Raw genomic sequence first — 20,804 nt, 5'->3', positions numbered from 1 at the left:
ATCCACACTCTGGACTTTGCACTGCTGTCTGTGAAAGAAGAACCAAGAGCCAGAGCAGAGGACCCCTCCCCATGCTGTAGGCAAGCAGTGTTGTCCACAACTTGCCTGCCTCCTGCAAACACATCTTTGCCCTGCCTTGGAAAAGCCTGGTGCTACTCAGGGCTTGCAGGCAAGGGCTCCTAGCCAAGCTGTCCCACAGGCAGGAGGGCCAGCCTCCAACTCTGCTGTCCTTACATCCTCTATGCCTCACCACCCAACGCTATGCCCATACCCACTGCAAACTATCCTGCATCCAGCATCTCCTCATGAAGCTTTGCTGATAGTTCCCAGAAAGAGCAAGGATAAGGAGATAAAAAGAGAGTGGCTATCCGTACAGCCTCTGTGTGGTGAAGATAATAAGGGCAGAGCATATCAGCCTTAGCGAAGAACACAGAATATTTCTAGGAATGATACTCCAGTAAAGATCTAAGCAAACTTGTCTGATCTAACAGTTGACCCTGCTTTGAGCAGGAGGCTGTCTAGAAACCCCCCGAGGTGCCTTCCAACAAAAATTATCCTATGATCCTATGAATGGACTTCTGTATCCCAGTAAGAGAAAACAGGATGAGTGAAAAGACTTATGATGGGAAAAGGTTGACAGAGGCAATCCCATTACATAGCCTTATCATGAGGAGATTTGTGCCTTAAGTGGATAGGTAGAACAGGAGAAGAGGAACTCAGGAAGGACACAGGTTGAGTTTGATGGTAAAAGCAATGTACTTTAGAAGTAGACTGGAGATGTCCTCAAATCTGTCCACAGATAAGTTTCTGTGGTTCTCACCTGGCTAAACTTTTCTGCTTGTGCCTTGCCTGAATTTAAGCCAAGCCATCTCACGAGACATTTCCTGAAACTTTCTCTGCTGTAGTATGTACCCTCTTCAGCCCAACATCTACAGATTGCTTCTATGATCCCGTTCAGTACCTGATCCCATGACTCTGCTCCTCTGCTGAACTACAGCTCCTAACATAGGTCATGACCTCCATTATACCTATGCTAAGGCTATTGCATGAACAATGCTGCTTTCCTCCATGTACTTCAGATGCACAGATGTGGGCTGTAGTCAGGGGACACAGGTGAGTGAATCAGTGAAATAACCAGTGAAATAATCACACAGGAGTTAGGTTTACATTCTGCTTGGTCAGAGCTGCTAATACCACTTGCTTGGCGGTCTGGATCTTCACACAGGTCTGAGTGGAAGGGCCCAGTTTGTCAGTCCCCATGAATACTGGGAGCATACTGACAGACTACACACTGAGCACACTCCCATGACCACACGTATCACTCGTGTACAGACCTGTGTGCATACACAGAAAACACGTGAGCATGTTGCCCCAGCACAGACAGAAAGAAGTGCAAATCACTCTGTGAGTATGTGCATTTCTGCACAGCCCTGCTTACACGGGCAGACAGGTGTCACAGCCACACAACGTGCTGCAGAGAAACTGCTCGGGTATGCAAAACCACTCGTGTACACACAAATCCCCTCACACACTCTGCATCTAGGTGTATTCTGCACACAACGTGCCCCTGCAGGTCTACTGGGTCCCAGGCAGAAACACAGAAATTCTTGGTGGTAGTGGCTAGGTAGGAGTTAATGTGAGAGAGACTGGGAAGGAAATGAAAAACAAAACTAAACAAACAAACAAGCAAAAAGTTGAGAGCCCAGCACATGATTCTTCTCCTATCACATCTGTGAATCCTGGAGCGCGAGAGTAATTGTCTGCAATGAGTCAGACCAAAAGGCACAAGGAAACGGTTGCCATGACAACCCACGCACTGCTCTAATTCGGCTCAGAATTAAAATGATATCAAATAATATGCAGGCAAAAGGAACACAGCAAAGGCACTGGGTGCCAATCTAAAAAATCCAGCTATATGCAAGCCTCTTCTGAGCCAGTGTCAAGGGCTCTTTTTCCTTCAAGCGTGACAGCCATGGCAATCAGACAAACTACAGAGGCAGCAGTGATGGATAACCTTAGGCTAGAAGATTTCTGCTATGCACAGGCAAGAACAGGCTCCTGGGCTGGAACTCCAGTGTGGAACAGGCTCCAGGACTAGGGACGTCCCAGAGAAACGCCTCACTCGACCCCACAAGAGAACTCCCATTGCTCACAAGTTGTTATGGTCTCCCACTGAAAAAAATATCCTGAAGCAGCTGTTGAGGGCTGGCTCTGGGCAGGGGCACCCAGCCACAGTGGGGGCTCTATGCTGGATGAAGCAATGGCCACACTGGCTGAGAAAAGGAAGGCTGATTAATTTATCTTTGGTTGGTTGGTTGGTTAGTTTTGGGGTTTTTTTTTGTTTTGTTTTGTTGTGTTCTGAGTAAGTGATGCAGCATGTAAATTCCAGCACTCAGCTGATGCTACAAGGAAATATTTATTGACTATCATCTTTGTTTTCCCTCAGCCAGGGGCTCATCCCCAAGGCAACAGGCAATGTCCACCCACATAGCAAGGAGGCACAATCCCTGTGCTGAAGATCTTATAGCCTGTGCAGACAGCAGAAACACCATGGAAGAAAAAGAAATTGTGATGTCCAAGTAGAGCGGGCATAATGCTATGGAAGATGTCTCACATACCTATTTTTAGCATTGTTTTGAGAATAAAACAAATGTATTTGACTCCCTTGTCACCAGTTACTATCTATGCGTGGAGATATCTATATGGACTTCTGCAGGAAGATGCTTCCTCTTTCTGCCTGTTCAGTGACCTGGCTGGAGGACAACCAGCTCTGAGCAGATACCAGCCTTGGTGAAAGAAAGTTTTTAAGATCAGAGACAGCATAAAATCAGACAACCATCTCCCTTCTGTCTGGCTCATGGACTGGCCTGTGTCTACCCCAGAAACACCCCAAAAAGCAGTCTTTATGCTTACAAGTCTCTCCCCCAAGGCTCAGTATATAAAGTAGATTGCAATAGATGGCAGGCAGATGGGTGGATGCAGGATGCAACAGACACTGGTTTTGGCATATCAGCATCTTCATGTTACGTTGATACCCTGGCCTGCAGGGTACTGGCTCAATCCTCAGGCCCCACAAATGTGTACTGACTGTTAAGGGCCTCCAGACAGGTGTCCTGAGAGCCGGAGAAGGCTTGACTGCTGTTAATACTAAAATCATCAGCATTTCTCCCTTATCAAGTGGCCCCTAACCCTTTCTGTGACTGAGCTCCCAGGCACAGTTCCTTCAGATGTCTTTGGCTTTGTCACATTAAAAGCTTGCCTGAGAAACTGCCTGGGCTTCAGGGGTTGCCAGGAGGGAATGCCATCAGGCAGAAATTACATGTAGCAGGTGGGGGTCTGAAAACATGTTGAATCTTCTTTCTTTCTACCCACGCTACCATTGGATGCAGGGGAGATTGTAATTTCCATAAAGGTACCTTGGTGATATCTGGGGATAAATCAGATAAATCCTTGAAGTGGGATAATGTTGACACAACTTCAAGCATTGAAACAGGGACAGCATTCCTTCTGAATACTGCAGCACACATTCAAGGGTCCAGGCACTCTCAGGATTTGTATGGGTGATGATATGCTGGTTTCTGAGCCAGCCAAGTGAAATAATTTTAATTCTCCAGCTTGGATGCAGCTATTCCTATGAAAAGGTGCTTATATTCTACTGTAGCTTATTTCCATGTATTTTAGCAGCTTCTACAGGTGCAGCTGTCACTTTTTAGAGAGAAGGTTGAAATGTTTTATCCGCTTGAGGAACAAAACTGTAGGAATACAGAATTGTGTGTAGATTAGTTTGAAAAGATGCCACGGTAACAGAACTGCTGAAAAAGCCACCTGCATCTCATCTCCCTGCTTGCTGGCACCAGACAGCAGGGAGCCAAAACTGGGAACTAAGAAAGAGGATGGAGATACGTCAAGATGGCCAGGTAATAGCTTTTCAAATGAAGAGCTTCTGTCAGACTGACAGAGGCTGGATTTTAACCGGGGGTACAATGGAAACATTACTTCCCATTATCTGTTTTCCAGACTGATTGATTTCAAATACTTCTGACCAAAAAAAAAAAAAAAAAAAAAAAAGCCCAAGCTTTTAAAAAAATCTGCTCCTGCTGTGAGTACAGAGCTCTTATGAAAATCCTGGCCTTAATAACTCGGTGTCCCAAAACCTTCTCTGCAAAATAGGGACAGTATTTCTCCTTTCTCATCTGTCTTTGAGCTTGTCTAAGACTCTCCCCAGACACATCCTGTGTCAGCACGGGGTAGTGATTTCATCGTGGCCACACCACTGCTGATAAGCACTAACATTAACTTCCAGTATAGGGGGAGAGGTATTGTATAAAATAAACTTGCATCTCCCACAGGGCTGTTTGTATTTGGGTTTTTTGGCACCAAGGAGCCTGGGTATTCTCCATGGTTTGCCAGAACTGGCTGCCTCCCATCCCTGACACAAGACAACCACAGTGAGGAACCTAATGGAAAGGAACCCCCTACCTGCCCCTGCTGAGACTGTCAGCCAGCTGACAACCACAGAACTCGAACAACGGGGAGGTCAGGCAATGAAAGACACATCACACACAACCCAAAGTAACAGCTAAATTCCTGCACGTATTCCAGCAGTTTCACTGGGGCTTTAAATCACTAAAAGCTTCTGTCAGCAGCTACATGTGATTTCTGCAGTGCACCCCCTGAAGACTAGAAACCCCCAGGCTACTGACTCACGGGAGGGAGGAGATGACAGTGCTATCTGGGGCAGGACTTGGCTTGGGGAGAGTGCCATCACAATTCCTTATATTTCATTCCCAACAAAGTTATTGTGTGTGAAAGGTACTGGACTGACATCCCAGGAGAACAGCTGCCTTTAATTAATTATAATTAATCATCCAGGCATTACTTAATGTTTGCACAGTGCTTTGAAGTGCAAAAGCACAATATAGCAGATAGATACTATTAATTCAAAGAAACAGGTATAGCCAAGGCAGGGGTAGGTTTGCTTGTGTGGCTCCCCACCAAAGAGACCAGATCAACTCAGGGTGCACAAGCAGCATCTCCCTTGGCACCATCGTGTCCTCTGACAGATCTGTGGGTACCTTGAATTCTTTGTGCATCTCCTTCATGTCCCAGGTACAGAGCAGAGGGAGAGGAATAGGTGAAAAGGGGAGAAGAGTAGTGTAGGGCAGAGGACACCACTTTTTCCTCCTGAATTTGGCCAGCTCCTTACCTGTCCTTGTGAGGACCAGCCCCTCTAATGGTGAGAGAAACATCTTGGGTCTCCCTGCCCAGAACTGTTCTGATTCCCTACTGAGCCAAGCCAGGCAGAAACAGGAGGAAGGAGGCCCTTGCACTCTCTTTCCTCCATCTCTGTCCTCAGCCCTCCAGCCCAGTTGCTCTCTAATTCCATCTGACTGCTTCCCCATACCCTGACAGCATCCAGGTCTGCATCATCTCCCTGGACATTTGCCTTTCTCTGCCTTGGCTGGAGACTGACATTCCACTGCCAGAAGAAAAGGGGCCCAACGTTGCCTGTCACTGGTGTCCTCCCCATGGGGGCAATGGGGAGTGGTTCCCTCTCCACAGGCAAGGCTGTAAATCCTAGAGCTTAATTTTTTTGCTGCATGCATAGCAAATATTTCAGAGTGTTTACAAATCCCCCCAAGCACCATCAAGTCAAACAAATGACAGTAATAATCAGTGGCAGAATGACAGGCCAGTTCATACCACTTGCACTTTTATGGGGGCATGTAAAAAGCCTTTGTTGTTCTACTTTTAGAGAACAGCATCTACTCACAAACTACAAGCTTACCCAGCTATTTGACTTCTTGGGAACCAGGGCTGGGTATCAGGCTGTCTCCTGTAGCATCCAACTCTAAACAAACACTGTATCAAGCTCACTGTAGGCTGATGCCATCAGAATAACAATAACAACTACAATCTGCTTCCCATTATGCCCTGATTCTTACTGTGTCTCTGCTATCTCCTCTTCCTTCACCTCTCTCCTGTACCTGGGATGGTTTTACAGCACCTCCACAGGATCTTCTGTGCTGCAGCCTCCACTATAGGGTGAAGTCCCTTAGAATTGAATCCCAATCACTCAGGATGTGAGTGTCAGGTGTCAGGACAGATGAAGAGAGACCCAAATCCTTACCCCCAAAGCTGCTGTCCTCAAGATCAAGCAGTAATGGATTTAGACTTATTTTATGGTCTCACTATTGTGAAAGAATTATGGTAGTGTGACAATAATTCTTGGGTTCTCAGACTTTGAATGAAATATGGGTAGTTTTCTTCAAAGCATAAGAAACAGGGAATAAAGAGCTGAATGTACCATGTGTGGAAGTAACCAGAAGATGTTTGTGGTCAGATGACCTAATCTGCATGCTTGTGGCAGGGGCCATGGTACCTTTAAGGAACAAAAGCAACTGAGAATTTACTTCTGTGTCTTAACTTCTGTGGTTACCAGTGAGGACATTGGTTTGCTCTGTGTCATTTCCACACATCACAGAAATTTTACCCAGTTGTTACGGTTTTAACATGATTTATCTCCCCATTCTCTGCTGCTTTCTCCACCCTCCTCTCCCCTCTGCCTAAGATCCTACCCCTTCACAGCATGTCCACACAGACAGTCGATTCAGCATAACTGAGGGGGTGGAAATCTCCACATGGGTTGTGAAAAGCACTGCTGACAGAAGAGAAATGGCTCAGTCAGGGGCACATCCTCCTGCCACTTGTTCTTGCTCAAGCTCTTCCACCCAGAAGTTTCTTTCCTTGTATTTATGCTGAGTGCCAGATGTACTGCTTGTGTGCCCCCTGCTCTAACTCACAGGTCAGGAAAGGGAAGGAAATGAACCAAGAAAACCAGTATTTTTGTAAAGAAAATAAGATGTTTTTTTTTTCTCTTCCCAAATCAATGTTTAGAAAAATGCTCCAGTGCTACACAGGGACCCTTGGTATAGTTCCACTGCTATTTCCTTCTCTGCTATGTACATTCATAACAGTACCAGCTAGTATTACTTTTGAGAGCAGATTCTATGACTCAAGCACCTACTTAACATGAACTTTATTGAAACCATCTCTATTTCACAGAGGTCTCTAGGCAGATTTCATAATAATTTTCTGGCTTTGGGCTTGAAACGATAGTCCATTAGTGAAAAGTGCTGTTTCCTAACACCCCTCCTTCAGCTTGAAGGTACTTTCTCAATGCTCAGGTGCTACTTAAAGAGTACCATTCTCAACTGGAACTTACTGAAAGCTTGAAAATTAAGGAACTTTTAATCAGATGATGTTAAATTGCCATAGTTTCACCGACTTATAGTACTGAAGAACATTCATTGTATCTCACCCAGCTTAGGCAAAAGCAAAGGCTGACTCTCAAGCTGAAGGTATCTGCTATATGGCTGTCTCTCTACTGGGTATTCCCATAATAAGGTCATTGTTTGGTATCTATTTTGCTCAGTCATTCCTTCCACCACAGGGGCTCAATTCTTTCACTAACCATTCTTTCACAAGCAGCTTTGCATCTCATTATGTTTCTGGTGATAATTACTCCCTTACCTGTTCTCGCAGCCTCTACCCCTAGCCAGTACTTCCAGGTCTAAAAAAAAAAAAATTCCACTGAGCTTGCTTCTCTTGCCCCAATACTACTACACAGACCATTGAAGTTGGGATATGAAGTCAGCATTACTGACTAATACTTCTTTGTTTGGCTAAATGGCTCCTCTGGTTAACTTCTGAGTTTACTGTACTTCCATAAAGGCTGAAACAATTGCTGCAGAAAATGGTAAAGCTTCAAAAGTTCTAGGGTTCTGTTCAAAATAACCTGCTTTACAAATTTTTCAAAAGTAGATGCAAAGTCCAGTGAAGGTGTGTCAAAAAGTGTTTAAAACTCAGTTACAAATCTAAGTTTGCAATGTGTATGTCTGAGTTGGGAATCTACTAATAAGCCCATTTCACCAGAAAAACTTATTTTTCAGATGAGGTAATGATAGAGGTGCATGAATGTGCTGTTCTTCCCAAACCAGAAGTGTGTCCTGCAAACAGCTCAAAACCTGCACAGACTTCTTAACCTACTAATGCTCCAAAGAAATAGTCTCAATCCAGAAACTCACTGGCACTGAAGACAGGAAGCTTCCATTCAAAAAGCCAGTTTCCTTTTCAAAGCCTATCAGCCATTCAGTACCTGTTCTAATCTTCTCTGCTTAGCCCAGTTTTCGGCATCACATTCTAGTGTGGCTCCTGTCATTTCCCTTGAATGACAAGATAACAGCTCTCAACTCGCACTCTCAGTACAAGATGCAACTATTTCATTAAAGATAATGAGAGAAACCAGAATGTCCTACCTGCAGCAATACCCATCTTCCCATTCACAGACACAGTCACAGCTGTGCTTACTGTCACCACATTTGGTAGGCCACCTCCCTCTGTCAAGACACAAATAGAGCAGGCTTGGTTAGCTTACCACCAGAGAGGAGTCAAACACAGCAGCAGCAGCTTGCTCACACACTTTCACATCCAGACCAGTGTGTATATATATGCCTCAATTCTGAAACATCCAGAGCTTTGGAGGACTGCATATTTCAAGACATATCCACAACCTGAGGGGTTGTGAGTAGATTTTTTTTTTCTTTCTAGATAATGTCCCATTATAAAAGTACTGTCCTCAGCATAAAATGTAAAGGATAGGTGACCTCAATTTTGGGTGTGTATAGCCTCTCTTAGGCCAGAAAGCTGCACTGCTTCATGCATCTCTGCTGACAGAGGAGAAGCAGGGCAGGTAAGCCTAACACTGACCATGCTTTATGCTTAGCTCTCTTACCCAAGCCAGGCCAGCACTACAGACTGGAGAGACAGACACAGCACTTCCAGGTACTTTGAGGGTGCACTCCATTTCAGAAACAAAGTCTTCTGGGACTTTGCTGCCTAAACTCTGTTATGCCCCAGGGTCTCCAAACTATCCTTTAGCTGCTGCTTTTAGCATCCTGTGGGCCCTGTGTCACATCTGCCAGCTCTGTGCAGATCTTCTAGCTCCCACCGGGCACTTAAAATAGCTTGGGTGGATAGGTTTAAGCAACAGAACCTCACCTCCCCTCTCTTTGTTATTGCAGTTGTTTCAGTCTGCAACTGTCCATGTGACAGATTCCATTTCTGTATTTTTTTAAAGTGATTAGATTAGCTTCATCTGGGGCACCTCTTTTAGAACTGCCAAGGGACACTTTGAAGGTCAGCATGATCAATTTAGACTGTAACCAATCCTCTCCTTGTGCGCTGTATGGAAATCTTTTGCTCTGACAGATGGGTCAGGGATTCTTTCCTTCCAGCATTTATTGTTTTCCATTTCTGCATTCATCATTGTAGGTGGTTCCCAGTGTGTCTAGAGTTTTTTTGCGGGGGGGGGGGGTTGGGGGGGGGGGGTTGTGTTTTTTTTGTTTGGTTGGTTTGTTGGTTTGGCTTTTGTTTCTTTTTTTTTTTTTTTTTTTTTTTTTTTTTCAGATTGAAGCCGGATTAACTTGCCCAAGAATGTCAGAAATAGTAAAGCCCTTGTGAAAAAAATACCCAACCAACTTATTCCAACATGCCTTGAGCCTGATCCTGCTCTAACAGTGAACCCGAAAAGTCTTGCTTTTCCTAGAATGGGAATGATAAATGATTCTTATGACCTGCAGCCATTCTTGCTGGTTTCCTCCCCAATGGGAAGATCTTCAGGCTCTTCCCTCTTATGTGATGAGAAGTGCATCTGCCGTCAAAATGCCTTGTTTCAGGGCAGGCTCATACCGAGTCTCATGGAAAGCATGAAAGGGGGACTTGGGCATCTATCATCAAGAATTTCTTCAGAAACAGGAAGGCTCACTCTGGCCAAAAGGTGGGGCATCCTCCCTGCTTCATCATATGTCAAGGCAGGGCCTGGACTCTGCTCTTACATTGAAGCACTGTGTCTCAGAAGCATGACTGCTACTTCCTAGCTTTTCACAAGTGCCTCATGTGATCTTACAGATCAAAGTCTCTCTAAGCCCAGGTGCTCATCTCTAAATAGATAAATTATGTCCCCTACAGCTTATACTCTAAGGTCTTCAGGGCCATGCCCATGACCCCAGTGTTTAGCCAGCAGTGACTACTGGGGCCAGAGTAATGGCTGCCTTAGGGAGTCCCACTGGGTGTCAATGACTCGTTTTCTTGCTCATGCTCTACTCCAAAGACCAAACGCCGTGGTTTGAAGGAAGTAAAATGTCTCCCTGCCATGCCTTCCTCTCTCTCCACATTTGCCTTTTAAATGAGATGTGAGAGTGCTGGGCAGAGAGGCGTTCATGGAAAGTTTCAAGTATTTTCTTTTTCCATCCCTCTCCCTTTACATCCTGGTTCATCTCTTGCATCCCAGTCTGGTTTTCTCCTCTTTGCTACTTGCTTTCCCACCCACCAGCCTCCCACCACTGTGCCACAAAAAGCTTTAACAGCTAAAGTGCTGAGCTCCCTGACAGAGATGGAGTGCCAGGGGACAGGGAAGATCACAGAGGGGATTTCTGGCTTCTGTGTAGGAGTCTCACATGAGTATTTTATTTGATTGTTTCTAGGCTCTTCTGCTCTCTTCCCATCTTTGAGAAGGTCCTGGCTGGCCTTGCACACTCACAGGAACCAACACGCCAAGCAAGAGACTGAAAAGACGGTCCTTGCTTACCTCTCATGTTTAAGCTCCTTAGCTGAGAGAGGTGCCATAGCCTAGTAGTATGATGGGACAGGAAACCAATAAAACACCCTCACCAAGAGGAAACCATGAAAAAGCCCTCCCTTTTCCTCCACCATCTATAACAAACCCATCCTTTCCTGAAATGGAAAGTGGTGATGGAAAAAATGACACCCTCTAAACTTATACTTCCCAACTGACTGCTTGTTGGTCCCTCATCATTCCCTGCTGTTACTGTCATTCAGTTCTCATGATGATGTTCACTCCCAGGACTGCTCACACTTATGTGTCTAATTCCTTCTGCAACACCTTTCCCTTCCCTTACATTTCACGAGTTCTCCAGCCACAGAAGTGCCTTGAGATCCCTTGCTTCCCTAAATCCTTCTGTCTACTCAGGCTTTGCGTCCATATATCATTAACCTCCTCTGAAACCTCAAGGTATGCAGACGTCTTTTCCACAGCTTGTAACTTTATCTTTCTGCTGTGCCCACTAACCTGGCCATGACCCCTCTGCCTCTACTCTGGTGCAAACACAATGCCAAGGGGGACAGGTCTCAGCACTTCCCACTAGGCAAGACACACCAATAAAAGGATCAGAATGAGCATGGGCAAGATACGAAAGGTTTTCTCTTCTCCTCTCCTCTGGTGTTCAGGCTGGGGTTACCTGAATCGTCTTCCAAGACAATGCTGTAGATGAAGCTCCCGGGGGGATGCTCTGCTGCCCGGCGGTACCACAGAGGGAAGTGATCCATGGTAAAGATGCTTTCCTTGTCCTTTCGTGTCAGGAATTTCCTGCCGGGAGAAAACCCAGGGGAGGCTTTGTATACAGTGTGGAGGAGTGGCAGCCTTCCCAGTGGCAATGCAATGGGACCTCCGGGGCTGGGCACATCACCTGCACCTCATCACCCGGGGCACTTGCTCGGTGGCAAAGGGACCCCCGGGTGACCAAAACACGCCAGTGCCAGGATCCTCGTGGTGCACCCCTCACCCCGGGGACTCTGGGGCAGTGTGCGATGCCTCCCTCGCTACAGAAACTTGGCTGAGCGTCTGTGGCTTAGCGACCTACCCCCGGGACGCCTCAGCAACCCCTCCGTAAACAGCCAGACCCCACCGGCCCTCCCGCGGAACAACCACCGCCATTTTCCCCTCAGCCCCCGGGGGCCCGGCGGCGGCGACGCCCGCTCCCCGCTCTCCGCCGGGGCCGGCGCCGCTGCCGGACGCCCGCCAGGTGCCGCTGTTGCCCCGGCCGAGGCCCTCGGCACTGCCGCCGCCTCCAGCGCTGAGGGCGGGCGAGGGGAAGCCGTAGGCCAGCAGCGTCCTGCTGTCTGCCGGGCAGTGTCTGCTGAGGCGTTCCCGCCGTCTCCGGGAGGGGGCTGGTGGCTGGGGGGGGAGCGGGAGGGCAGATGTTGCCGTTCTCCGCCTGCCCCCACCGGAGGGGCATGGCGGGCTAAGGGCGTGAGGAGCAAAGGGCAGGGCGGGGATTGAGATGATGCAGATGGATGAGAGGAGGGAAGGTGGTGCGTGGGCAGCCGGAGGCTGTTAATTACTGCAGGAGAACGGGGATCAGGTGAAAAAGGGAATTAGTCTTTAAAAAAAAAACAAACAAAACACAAAAAACAAACCAAAACCAAACAAACGAAAAACAACAACAAAAGAAACCCCACCCCAAGCCGAAGGTGATGGTGCTTGGGGCCATTTGGCCGCTCAAGGAGAGGTGCGCGGGCTGAAGTACTGGAGGCAAAGGCTGCTCCTGAAGACGAGTCCTGAGGGGACAGGAGGGCAGGCAGAGCGTGCTCAGGAGAGACCCTCCTGAAAATCAGGTCATGGGCTTCCCTGGAGGTCCCTGCCTCTTGCCTGACAAATCCCCTTTGTTTGCAGGCTCTTCTTTTGCTGTGTATTTTGACGTAATGATAATTACTCATTTATATGGTTCTTTTCTTTCTGGGGATTCCAGAAATGTGATGTTTGGAGGTCTGTCACTGCAGTGCGGTGATGGCGGCTGTTTAAAAGAAATGAACGATGCTCCCTGATGAGCAGGGTGGGGGGAAATAGGGAATAATATTATCAGCTTCCAGCAGCACACGTTGTTTTCTCCCTTGTTGCCAGAGCCTGACTGCTCTGACTTAACCAGACGGCCCCAAAAAAACAGGAAGGGTGTCAACTTTCAGGCACAGCAGCGCTTTCCGTCTTGAACTTATGACTGGGCATGTGGAGACAGTGAAACAGCTGCTAAGAATCTAAGGACCACCACTGACTCTGTCCCCATCGGTCCTATCTGCTGGTGTGCCTCTGTGACCTGTCTGGCCTGTCCTTTCCTTTCCTACAGCACCATGCACCAGCCTGAGTATTCAAAATGCAACACAAATGCAAACCTTTCCGTGTCAAAGCCTTCCCCTGAACACACTTCTGCCTTGAAGGAGAGGACAAGTGAATGAATCATCTATGACAGATGTCAGTCACATCACTTAATGCCTCACTGGAAGGCAGTGGGATATTACTGCATTGTGAGCAATGCAAGAGGCAGAACAAGAACAAACCTGGAAGAGGAATTGTGACAGAAATATCAAGCCTAGCCAAGCTGGAATGTCACCAGGCCACTGGAGTGCAAAAATCTCTGCTCTGCAAAATGGTCCTGAGGATACATAGTAACTGGACATTTTCTCTGCTAGCTGACTGAAATCAGGGAATGATTGAAGGTTTTCATTGCAATGAATACACTTTGAGATAATATTTTAAGAAAAACTCAAAAGAACCAGAGGAAAAAGGAGGTCCCCTCCCCTGGCTCTGTAAATCAGCACCAACACCACTGAGGTGCTGCGTCTTTCCTTTTTGTTTCTGTCTCCCCAGATAGATTTCTGAGGCTGGTGCTGATTTACTGCTGCCCTTCAGAGACATTGAGAGAAACCCCTTAATATAGTTTAGGGACTCACCTGTTGGAAATTTTCTCAGAGCCCACATATAGGATACTCCTCATGAGCCCAGCCCGAGTGCCTAGAAATGCCATCTCAACACCGGCTTCAGACTCCCTGTGGAAAAAAAAAGCACAACACACTAGCAGAAGCAAACATTTCTCTGAAGAACAGACATCTCCCTGCCTTGGGGTGAGGACCTTTCAAACTAGAAGCCACAGCTGGAGGTGTGGTCCCAAGTTCATTTGCATTGTAACTAATTTCCACCAGGAGTAACAGGGGCTCCTACCTGCCAATGGGAGCAGGTTGTTACTGGCTAACAATTGGCAGGAGTAGACTGGTACCTAGATTCACCTCTCTTAAGTTTGCTGGTTTGATTGTCTTGCAAATCGACCAGAAGCTTCTCTCCTCCTCCCAGCCCTGCTCCAGGCTGCTTGCATGCTGCTGAAGTTAGTGAGGGAGACTGCAGAGGGAGAATGGCTGCCTCAGAGGTGTACACCATGGGCATGCTGACTGACTCTGAAGCTGTAGATTGATTTGGATTCATCTTGTGGGAGGTGTCAAGGGCACAGATGGGCCAGCTAAATGGTGGAGAGCTCGCTGCAGCATGGTGGTCTTAAAGCAAGGAGGGTGTGTTGGTGTAGCTTTTTAAAGATGTGCTGGAAATTGGGTTTCCTAGCATGATTGCCACTGGGTCAAGCTCTGTTAGTGGCAGGGGTACTGGTAACAGAAATAGGGACAGAAGTCATACAAGTAGCATGTTGTCTGTTAAAAGATTTGTGTGATAGGATACTAGATAGAAGCATAAGGTGCTTCACTGGAAACAATAAAGTAAAAAGTTGTTTACTGAAGCCAGCCTGTCCACTCCCTTCCTGAAGCTTGTTTTGAAGCTATCACCAACAGAGACAAGATCAAACTCCCTTTTCTTTTCTGCTGGGAAGGGAACAAATTCTTTGCCACCTGGGATGGAACTTCTGCTGCAGCCATATGGAAAGTCGAGCCAAACCACGCTGCAGCTGTTCAAAGGAATAAATGATGCATGGGTAAATAATTCATAATAATTTTAAACTGAAATGGTCTCAAATGCCCTGAGACATCAAACTCTAGCAACTAAATAGGCAAATGAAGTGCATCTGAGCTAGGTGTTGCAAAGAACTGGTGCTGAACACCCCTTGCAGTGACACAGCAGGATCACTGCTGTCTTCCAGTGATACTGAGACAAAGTCACCAAACTAAAGGCTCCTTGAGAAGGCTAAACCTGCTGGACTTCACTCTTGGGAGGCACTTTTGAGCTTTTTCTGAAGATATTGAGCTATTTCTATGACCTTTTTGACTATTTCTAAACTTTCTTATTTGCTGTGCAAGGATCTGTGATTATTTCATGCACTGCATATGCCCATAGCTTCTGGAGATGCATCTTCAATGGTGATGCATCTCATCTCAACTCATTTATTTCTCATATACTTACAGGGACATATTGAGGGCTAATGTTGTCCAGTAGGCTTCCATGGGTGCAGTGACCACTGCATCAAACAGAACTTCCTGGACCAACTCCTCATCACCTAAGAAAAGAGAACAAGAATCAGGAGAGAAAGATGTGTCCTTCCCTATATGTCTTAGAAAGTTCCTTGTAAAGGAGCATCTGCATCACCCAGGGCAGTGAAGCAACGTGGCAGAAAAAGGAGCCTCCCCTTGCAGAGCTGAGAACAGGACCCACCACCCTTGATGGTGCAGACCACAAGAATAGATGTTACAGCTAAGATTGGCAGACTGATTCACCTGCAAAATCAGTGGAAAGGGTTTGGGTTTGAAAGTGTTGGTCAGAGAGGCTTTCAAATAAAGTTATTAATCAGGCATCACTCTATCTTCTTGATTGAAGAGGCTGCCCACAAGCATTGCCTCAAATCTCTGCTCTGACCTTTCTCCTAGGTGCCCTATAAGAGGGCACCAGACACCCTATTATACAGGGAGATCCTATAGAAGCCTTCCATTACCTGGAGAGGGCCTACAGGAAAGCTGGGGAGGGTTTTTTTACAAGGGTGTATAGAAACAGGACAAGGAGTAATGGTTTTAAACTAGAAGAGGATAGATTTAGGTTAGACATTAGGAAGAAATTCTAGAGGGTGGTGAGACACTGGCACAGGTTGCCCAGGGAAGCTGTGTCTTCCCCCTCCCTGGAAGTGTGTAAGGCCAGGTTTGATGGGGCTTTGTGCAACCTGATCTAGTGGGAGGTGCCCTTGCAGGGGGATTGCAACTGGATGATTTTTAAGGTCCTTCCCAAACCAAACCATTCTGTGATTCTGTAATTCAAAGCCCCTAGAGACTTCATTGCTTCCACTCTATGCCTGTGTTCATTTGCTTCTCTGTTACCACTCTGTCCTTCCTTTAAATCTCACAAAACACTCTCCTGCCCTGTTCCCCTTCAGATGCTCAAGTCAGTCCAGGCTACCAGTCTGGTCCAGATTGGACTGGGACTGAAAGGTGTTTAGGAAAATCCTCGTATGCTATGTACTCAGTGGCATACTCTAAAATCCCATTTTTTTGACCTGCTTCATTTCTGTATTGTCCTGCCTGCATTCAGTTCTCAGTGCCTGTGAGAATATGATTGCTGTCATAGTGCAGATATACCCCTTTCAGAGCTGTTCTAGATGGAGCCACCCTCCTGTCCCATTTCAATGTTTCCAGTTCCACTTACTTGGTTTAGGTCCCAAGTCTCCCTTAATATTTTCTCCAAAGGTTTACCTTTCTTTCTCCTTTCTTTGTCATAGCTGTCAGAATAAATTTTTCCATCCTTGCTGTCCATTCTGACCTCAAAACCAGAGCTCACCAGCACATCTTTCCCTCCTCAGGTCCCACATATCTAGGATGCATCCAAATCCTGTTTCTCCACAGCAGTTCCAAATTTTCATGTTTCTCACAGTCATCTCTCCTGAAACTTCCCTCCGCTTCTCTGGCCTCTTCAGCTCATGCATCTCTTTTAAGCTTCTCCAAAGAGAGCCTGGAGAGAGCTGCTCAAACTATACAAGGGATTGGATTACATTTGGTTTTAGTGTTAAGAGATTCCCATTCTTATGCCAAAGGTTTGTCCCTCTCAGGAGGAGCATTCCATACAAAAACTTGAACTTGGCACAGCTAAGGGGGCTGAAGCTGCAGAGAGTGAGGTGGGCTGAAGGACATCCTACACCTAAATTGCTGTAGGGGATTCCCATGCACAGCTCCCACCACAGAGCTCCCACTCCATAGAGGTGCTGTACCAGCTGCTTGTGTGGCTGGCTACACATTGCCTGGAAAATGGGACCTGGTGTAAGGGATGAGCAGCAAAGAGAGCAGGAAAGAGAAGAGAATAAATTGTGTTTGGAAAACAAAATTAATCATCCTTGTACTGAAAGATCCCATCTGTCTAGGTGGCACCGTGCAGGCCATGGTGGATGCTGGCTGAGGCACTGGGGAGCAGTGTAGTTACAGCAGCTTTGCTCTATCCTCCTGCCAGCACTCCCTCTAGCCCAGCTGGTCAGTTTGTCTTAAACATGGTGTACAACCCTCACCAAGCTCCAATCAAGCCTTTCACTTTTCAGTATTTCCCACAATGAGACCTTCAATGAAGTCTGAGTTACGTGGCAGCTTTGAAATGAAAAAAAATCCTCTGATGAAGACGAGGAAGTGGATTCTTCTGCATGTGAATTAAGCTGGGCTTTAGTTCAATCCTGCCTTTGCAAGCAGGTGCCATAGGATCTCAGTCTAACACCAATCAGTCTGTCACAGTCCTTTCTCCCCTGTGGTGGGTACAGGAAAACCCTAGCAGGACCCTTTTGGTGCCTGGGACTCACATTCCAGGTCAGGTTCCTCTCCGGTGAGGAAACGGATCATAGCCTCCAGCTGGCTGAGCTTCCGGTGGTCGGGATCAATGTCGGTGATGCAGTAAATCCTGGTGGGAAGGGGAGAAGCAGCCCATAAGGGCAAAGAGAAACCACAGTTAAGCAAATACTCCTGGAAATTAAAAACTGCGAACAAAAATTCAGCAAGAATGCTTGGGCTGTGAAGATGTTGTCATTGCTGTATGCCGTGCCCACTCAAAATCTAACAATGTGGCTGCGAGTCAAACCCTATCAATAAACCAAACACCAATTAATCTTACTGCTGTGCTTAATAGGGCTGATATGTTCCTTGGCATAAACTCACAAAGCAATGTAGAAGTCCCAAATCCTTGCAGTAGTTTTCTGTAATATATGTTATGCAAGATACATACTTGTGTCTCTATAAACAATAACAATGTGATAGAGAGACCTGAAAAGCAGAGGTTCACATGCAAGGTAAGATTGGACTGGGGGCAGTTAAACCAAGAGACAGAGAAACAAAATGTGAGATGAGGAACGAGTTTACAGTATGATTTGATGGTAACAAAAGCTGTCCCAAAGGGACATTGCTGCAGGAGCTTCAGGGCACAGTCTGGGGAGAAACTGGAGAATGTATTACAAATTTATTATAAAAGTAAACAGTCTTCTAATCCTGCTTCCAATTTTGACCACTTCATTGTCAGGACAATGGAGAGGAAGGGGTTGTAAAGCAGAATTACAACTCATAAAGGGGACTAAAGGAGCAATTTATGAGAAAAGTTTAAGAGGAATGAGTATGTGAAGTGCAGTAAGCTGACACCCCCAGTTAAGAGTAGAAGAAGTCACTGCTTGTGTCTCAAATGCACTGCCTGTGAAACTTAGCAGTGTAATGAGAGGTGTGAAGGGCTGCAGGGCTCCTTGAATATAGTTATTTTGGCTTTGGTACAGGCTGGGTTCATGTGCCTGGGTGTAACTGAATGTTGGGTTCATGAAAATTCCAAACCTCACAGCAATAAATGGAAAGTGCCATGCTTCACCCTGCCTCATATCCAAACAAAGCAAATCCATAAATTATGCTTGCTATTGAAATGAGGATCATAAATCACCTCCATGTTCACTAGAAATAAGGGCTAGGCTCAGTTCAGAAGAATGCCAACCAAAAATAAGCTAAGATTTAAAAAAAGCATTTCAATCTCTCCCTAAGCTTTTGCAACAAAATTTCCTGACAAGTCTGACATACTGTAGGTTTTGTAGCAGAATTCTGAGCAACAGGAGGAGGAACAAAATAAGTCTGAGCAGAGAATACGGAGGCTGAATCTCAGAAAATGTTTCTTAGCAGAGGGTTGTGTCAGGCCTTGGTGAGATCTCCCACAGGAAGAGGTGGAACTGAACTGCCTGTTCAGTCCGTCAGGTCTTTGCAGGTATGGCCCCTAAACAACACTGCTTTTTCTCCAGCCCACTGAGGGTGGTCAGATTGAAGGCAAATTGATGGGAACTTTGCCAAAGTCTCACGATGAAGTCTTGTGTCATCGACAGGATTTCCTCCACTTACCATTCATCTGCTAAAGACAAGTCTGGCTGGAGCAGGTCATGCAAACCTGAAACCAGATAACACACAGAGTTCTCAGTTGGGTGGCAAACAGACAGGGACAGGCTGTGAAGAAAGGAAGCAGTGACGCTCAGAGGATCTACCTTGACTGTAGGAACATAATGGCTGTTCCATGCTGACCTACCTTCTTCCACAGAAGTGTTGCCCAACAGAATGTACTCCCCGTGTCCCCTGGACAGCACAACACCCAGGCTGCAGGCAGGAGAGGAAAGAGAGGGTTTGTCAGCAAGGAGAGGTGTAATCCCTAAACATGACACTGCAATTACAATCCTTAAGGACACTGACTCTCTCCACAGCTATTAAAGAAAAGAACATAATCAAAAGAGGATTAAATGAGATCAGATTTCAGCACAAGAGGCTAAGGAACCCATCGATAGAGCTATGAGGCATTTCTTGGTGATGATTTCTTTGACCAACTATGTAGATTCATGCCAACAATAAAATTTCTCAAATCTGTGGTAACTTCAAACCATCCCAGCTGGGGAAGAAACAAAAAAATTTTTGCTTGACTTTTTTATGTGATGTTTTGTAGTTTTCAGTCTATAATGATGTTTTGTTTAGAGCCATACACCAGAACATTAAACACTGGGTGGAACTGAAAACTGAAGAGGTTACATTTCTCTGAAAGGAAGCAATGTGCTTCACCTAAGCTGTATTTCTTGGCCCCTGAACTGATAATATTCCTTTTGAGTTGCCCCCAAACAATATTTTAGTGGCTATAGGAACAAAGAAATCAGTTATTCACACTGTTAGTGAGTTGTAGATGAAAAAATTTCCTCTGCATTCTAAAATTCTAAAAAAAATTTTTATGAAGAAAAAAATTTCCCATCCCCGATGGCAGACTTCTGACACACTGTATTGTGCCCTGTGAGTCCTTGCTCACCTGAAGGGTGTGCCACTGATGTCCGTGAAAAAATAATCATTGGTGAGGAAGAGAACTCGTTTCTGGAATAAAAACACGAATAAGAAAGTGAAAGACCGTCTGTCAGACCAAGAGCGCAGTGGTTATGGAGAGCTGGGATATGTGTCCCCAAGGATAAGAAGCCATTGATCATCACCAGCACTTCACACCCTGCTAGTGCTGGCTGGAAGCAGGGATGAATGTGCAGTATTCAGCATACTCACCAACTTGTGACTTTTGGGATCCAGGCAGTCACTCTGTCTTTCCACCTAGGGCTTCAGTTAAACCTTTCTTTGCTTTAGGGCTTCTGCATGGGCTGGAGGAAGGAGTGGGGTGAAGCTGCCCTCCTGCTTGCACCCTCCAAGCCAACACACTGGTGCCCTTGCTGCTCTTTTGCCATACATAGCAACCTTGGTGACTTTGCACATCATCATCATCCCCAGCAGGAGTGGGGGCTCAGTGGGGCAAGTAGGGAGGAGAAATAGGGTTGGAGGAGAGGCAACCTTGGTTGCAGGATGGCAAACCTACCCACTGTGTGGGTGTGTGGGCAGCCAGGACCAAGTCTCCCCACTCCTGGGGGAAGTGCTGGGTTTCCTGACATTTGCTTTCATGGCATACTGGGACAAAACATTAACATATTCCAATTTTGTTAAAAAACATCAGTTAAAAAATTTACATTTTCAAATTGAAGAAAAGTGCTGATTCAAATCCAGGCTGTTTTGATTCACGTGAAAATATTTTCTTCAGACTGACATTTCAACTGAAGATATTTCAGATTATTGAAAGCTGCTTCAGAGCTTCAGCTGTTTGCCAGACTGGCCTTTTCCTGTAGGAAAGTGTTGATTTCAGTGGAACTCTTTTCCAAAGGAGAAAAGTTTTTGGAAAGTTTCTATCCAAC

General features: G+C 46.1%; 1 protein-coding gene across 6 annotated transcripts in view; it reads right to left on the bottom strand.

Moving 5' to 3' along the window:
* Positions 1-20,804, bottom strand: part of CACNA2D4 (calcium voltage-gated channel auxiliary subunit alpha2delta 4) — a 131,173-nt gene that overhangs the window by 60,087 nt on the left and 50,282 nt on the right. For all 6 annotated transcript variants that reach the window (XM_071767974.1, XM_071767991.1, XM_071767984.1 and 3 more), the window contains 8 exons: positions 19,889-19,950; positions 19,130-19,197; positions 18,949-18,994; positions 17,391-17,488; positions 15,032-15,125; positions 13,585-13,680; positions 11,319-11,446; positions 8,319-8,399 (listed from right to left, as the gene is read on the bottom strand). In XM_071767974.1, coding sequence (XP_071624075.1) covers positions 8,319-8,399; positions 11,319-11,446; positions 13,585-13,680; positions 15,032-15,125; positions 17,391-17,488; positions 18,949-18,994; positions 19,130-19,197; positions 19,889-19,950 — 673 coding nt within the window. The remainder of the gene's footprint in view (positions 1-8,318; positions 8,400-11,318; positions 11,447-13,584; positions 13,681-15,031; positions 15,126-17,390; positions 17,489-18,948; positions 18,995-19,129; positions 19,198-19,888; positions 19,951-20,804) is intronic.

The sequence above is a fragment of the Heliangelus exortis genome, chromosome 1 (assembly GCF_036169615.1).
Source record: "Heliangelus exortis chromosome 1, bHelExo1.hap1, whole genome shotgun sequence".
In the NCBI taxonomy this organism is placed as follows: Eukaryota; Metazoa; Chordata; class Aves; order Apodiformes; family Trochilidae; genus Heliangelus; species Heliangelus exortis.
The sequence above is the reverse complement of the archived record's forward strand: the minus strand, read 5'-3'. Positions and strand labels throughout refer to the sequence as shown.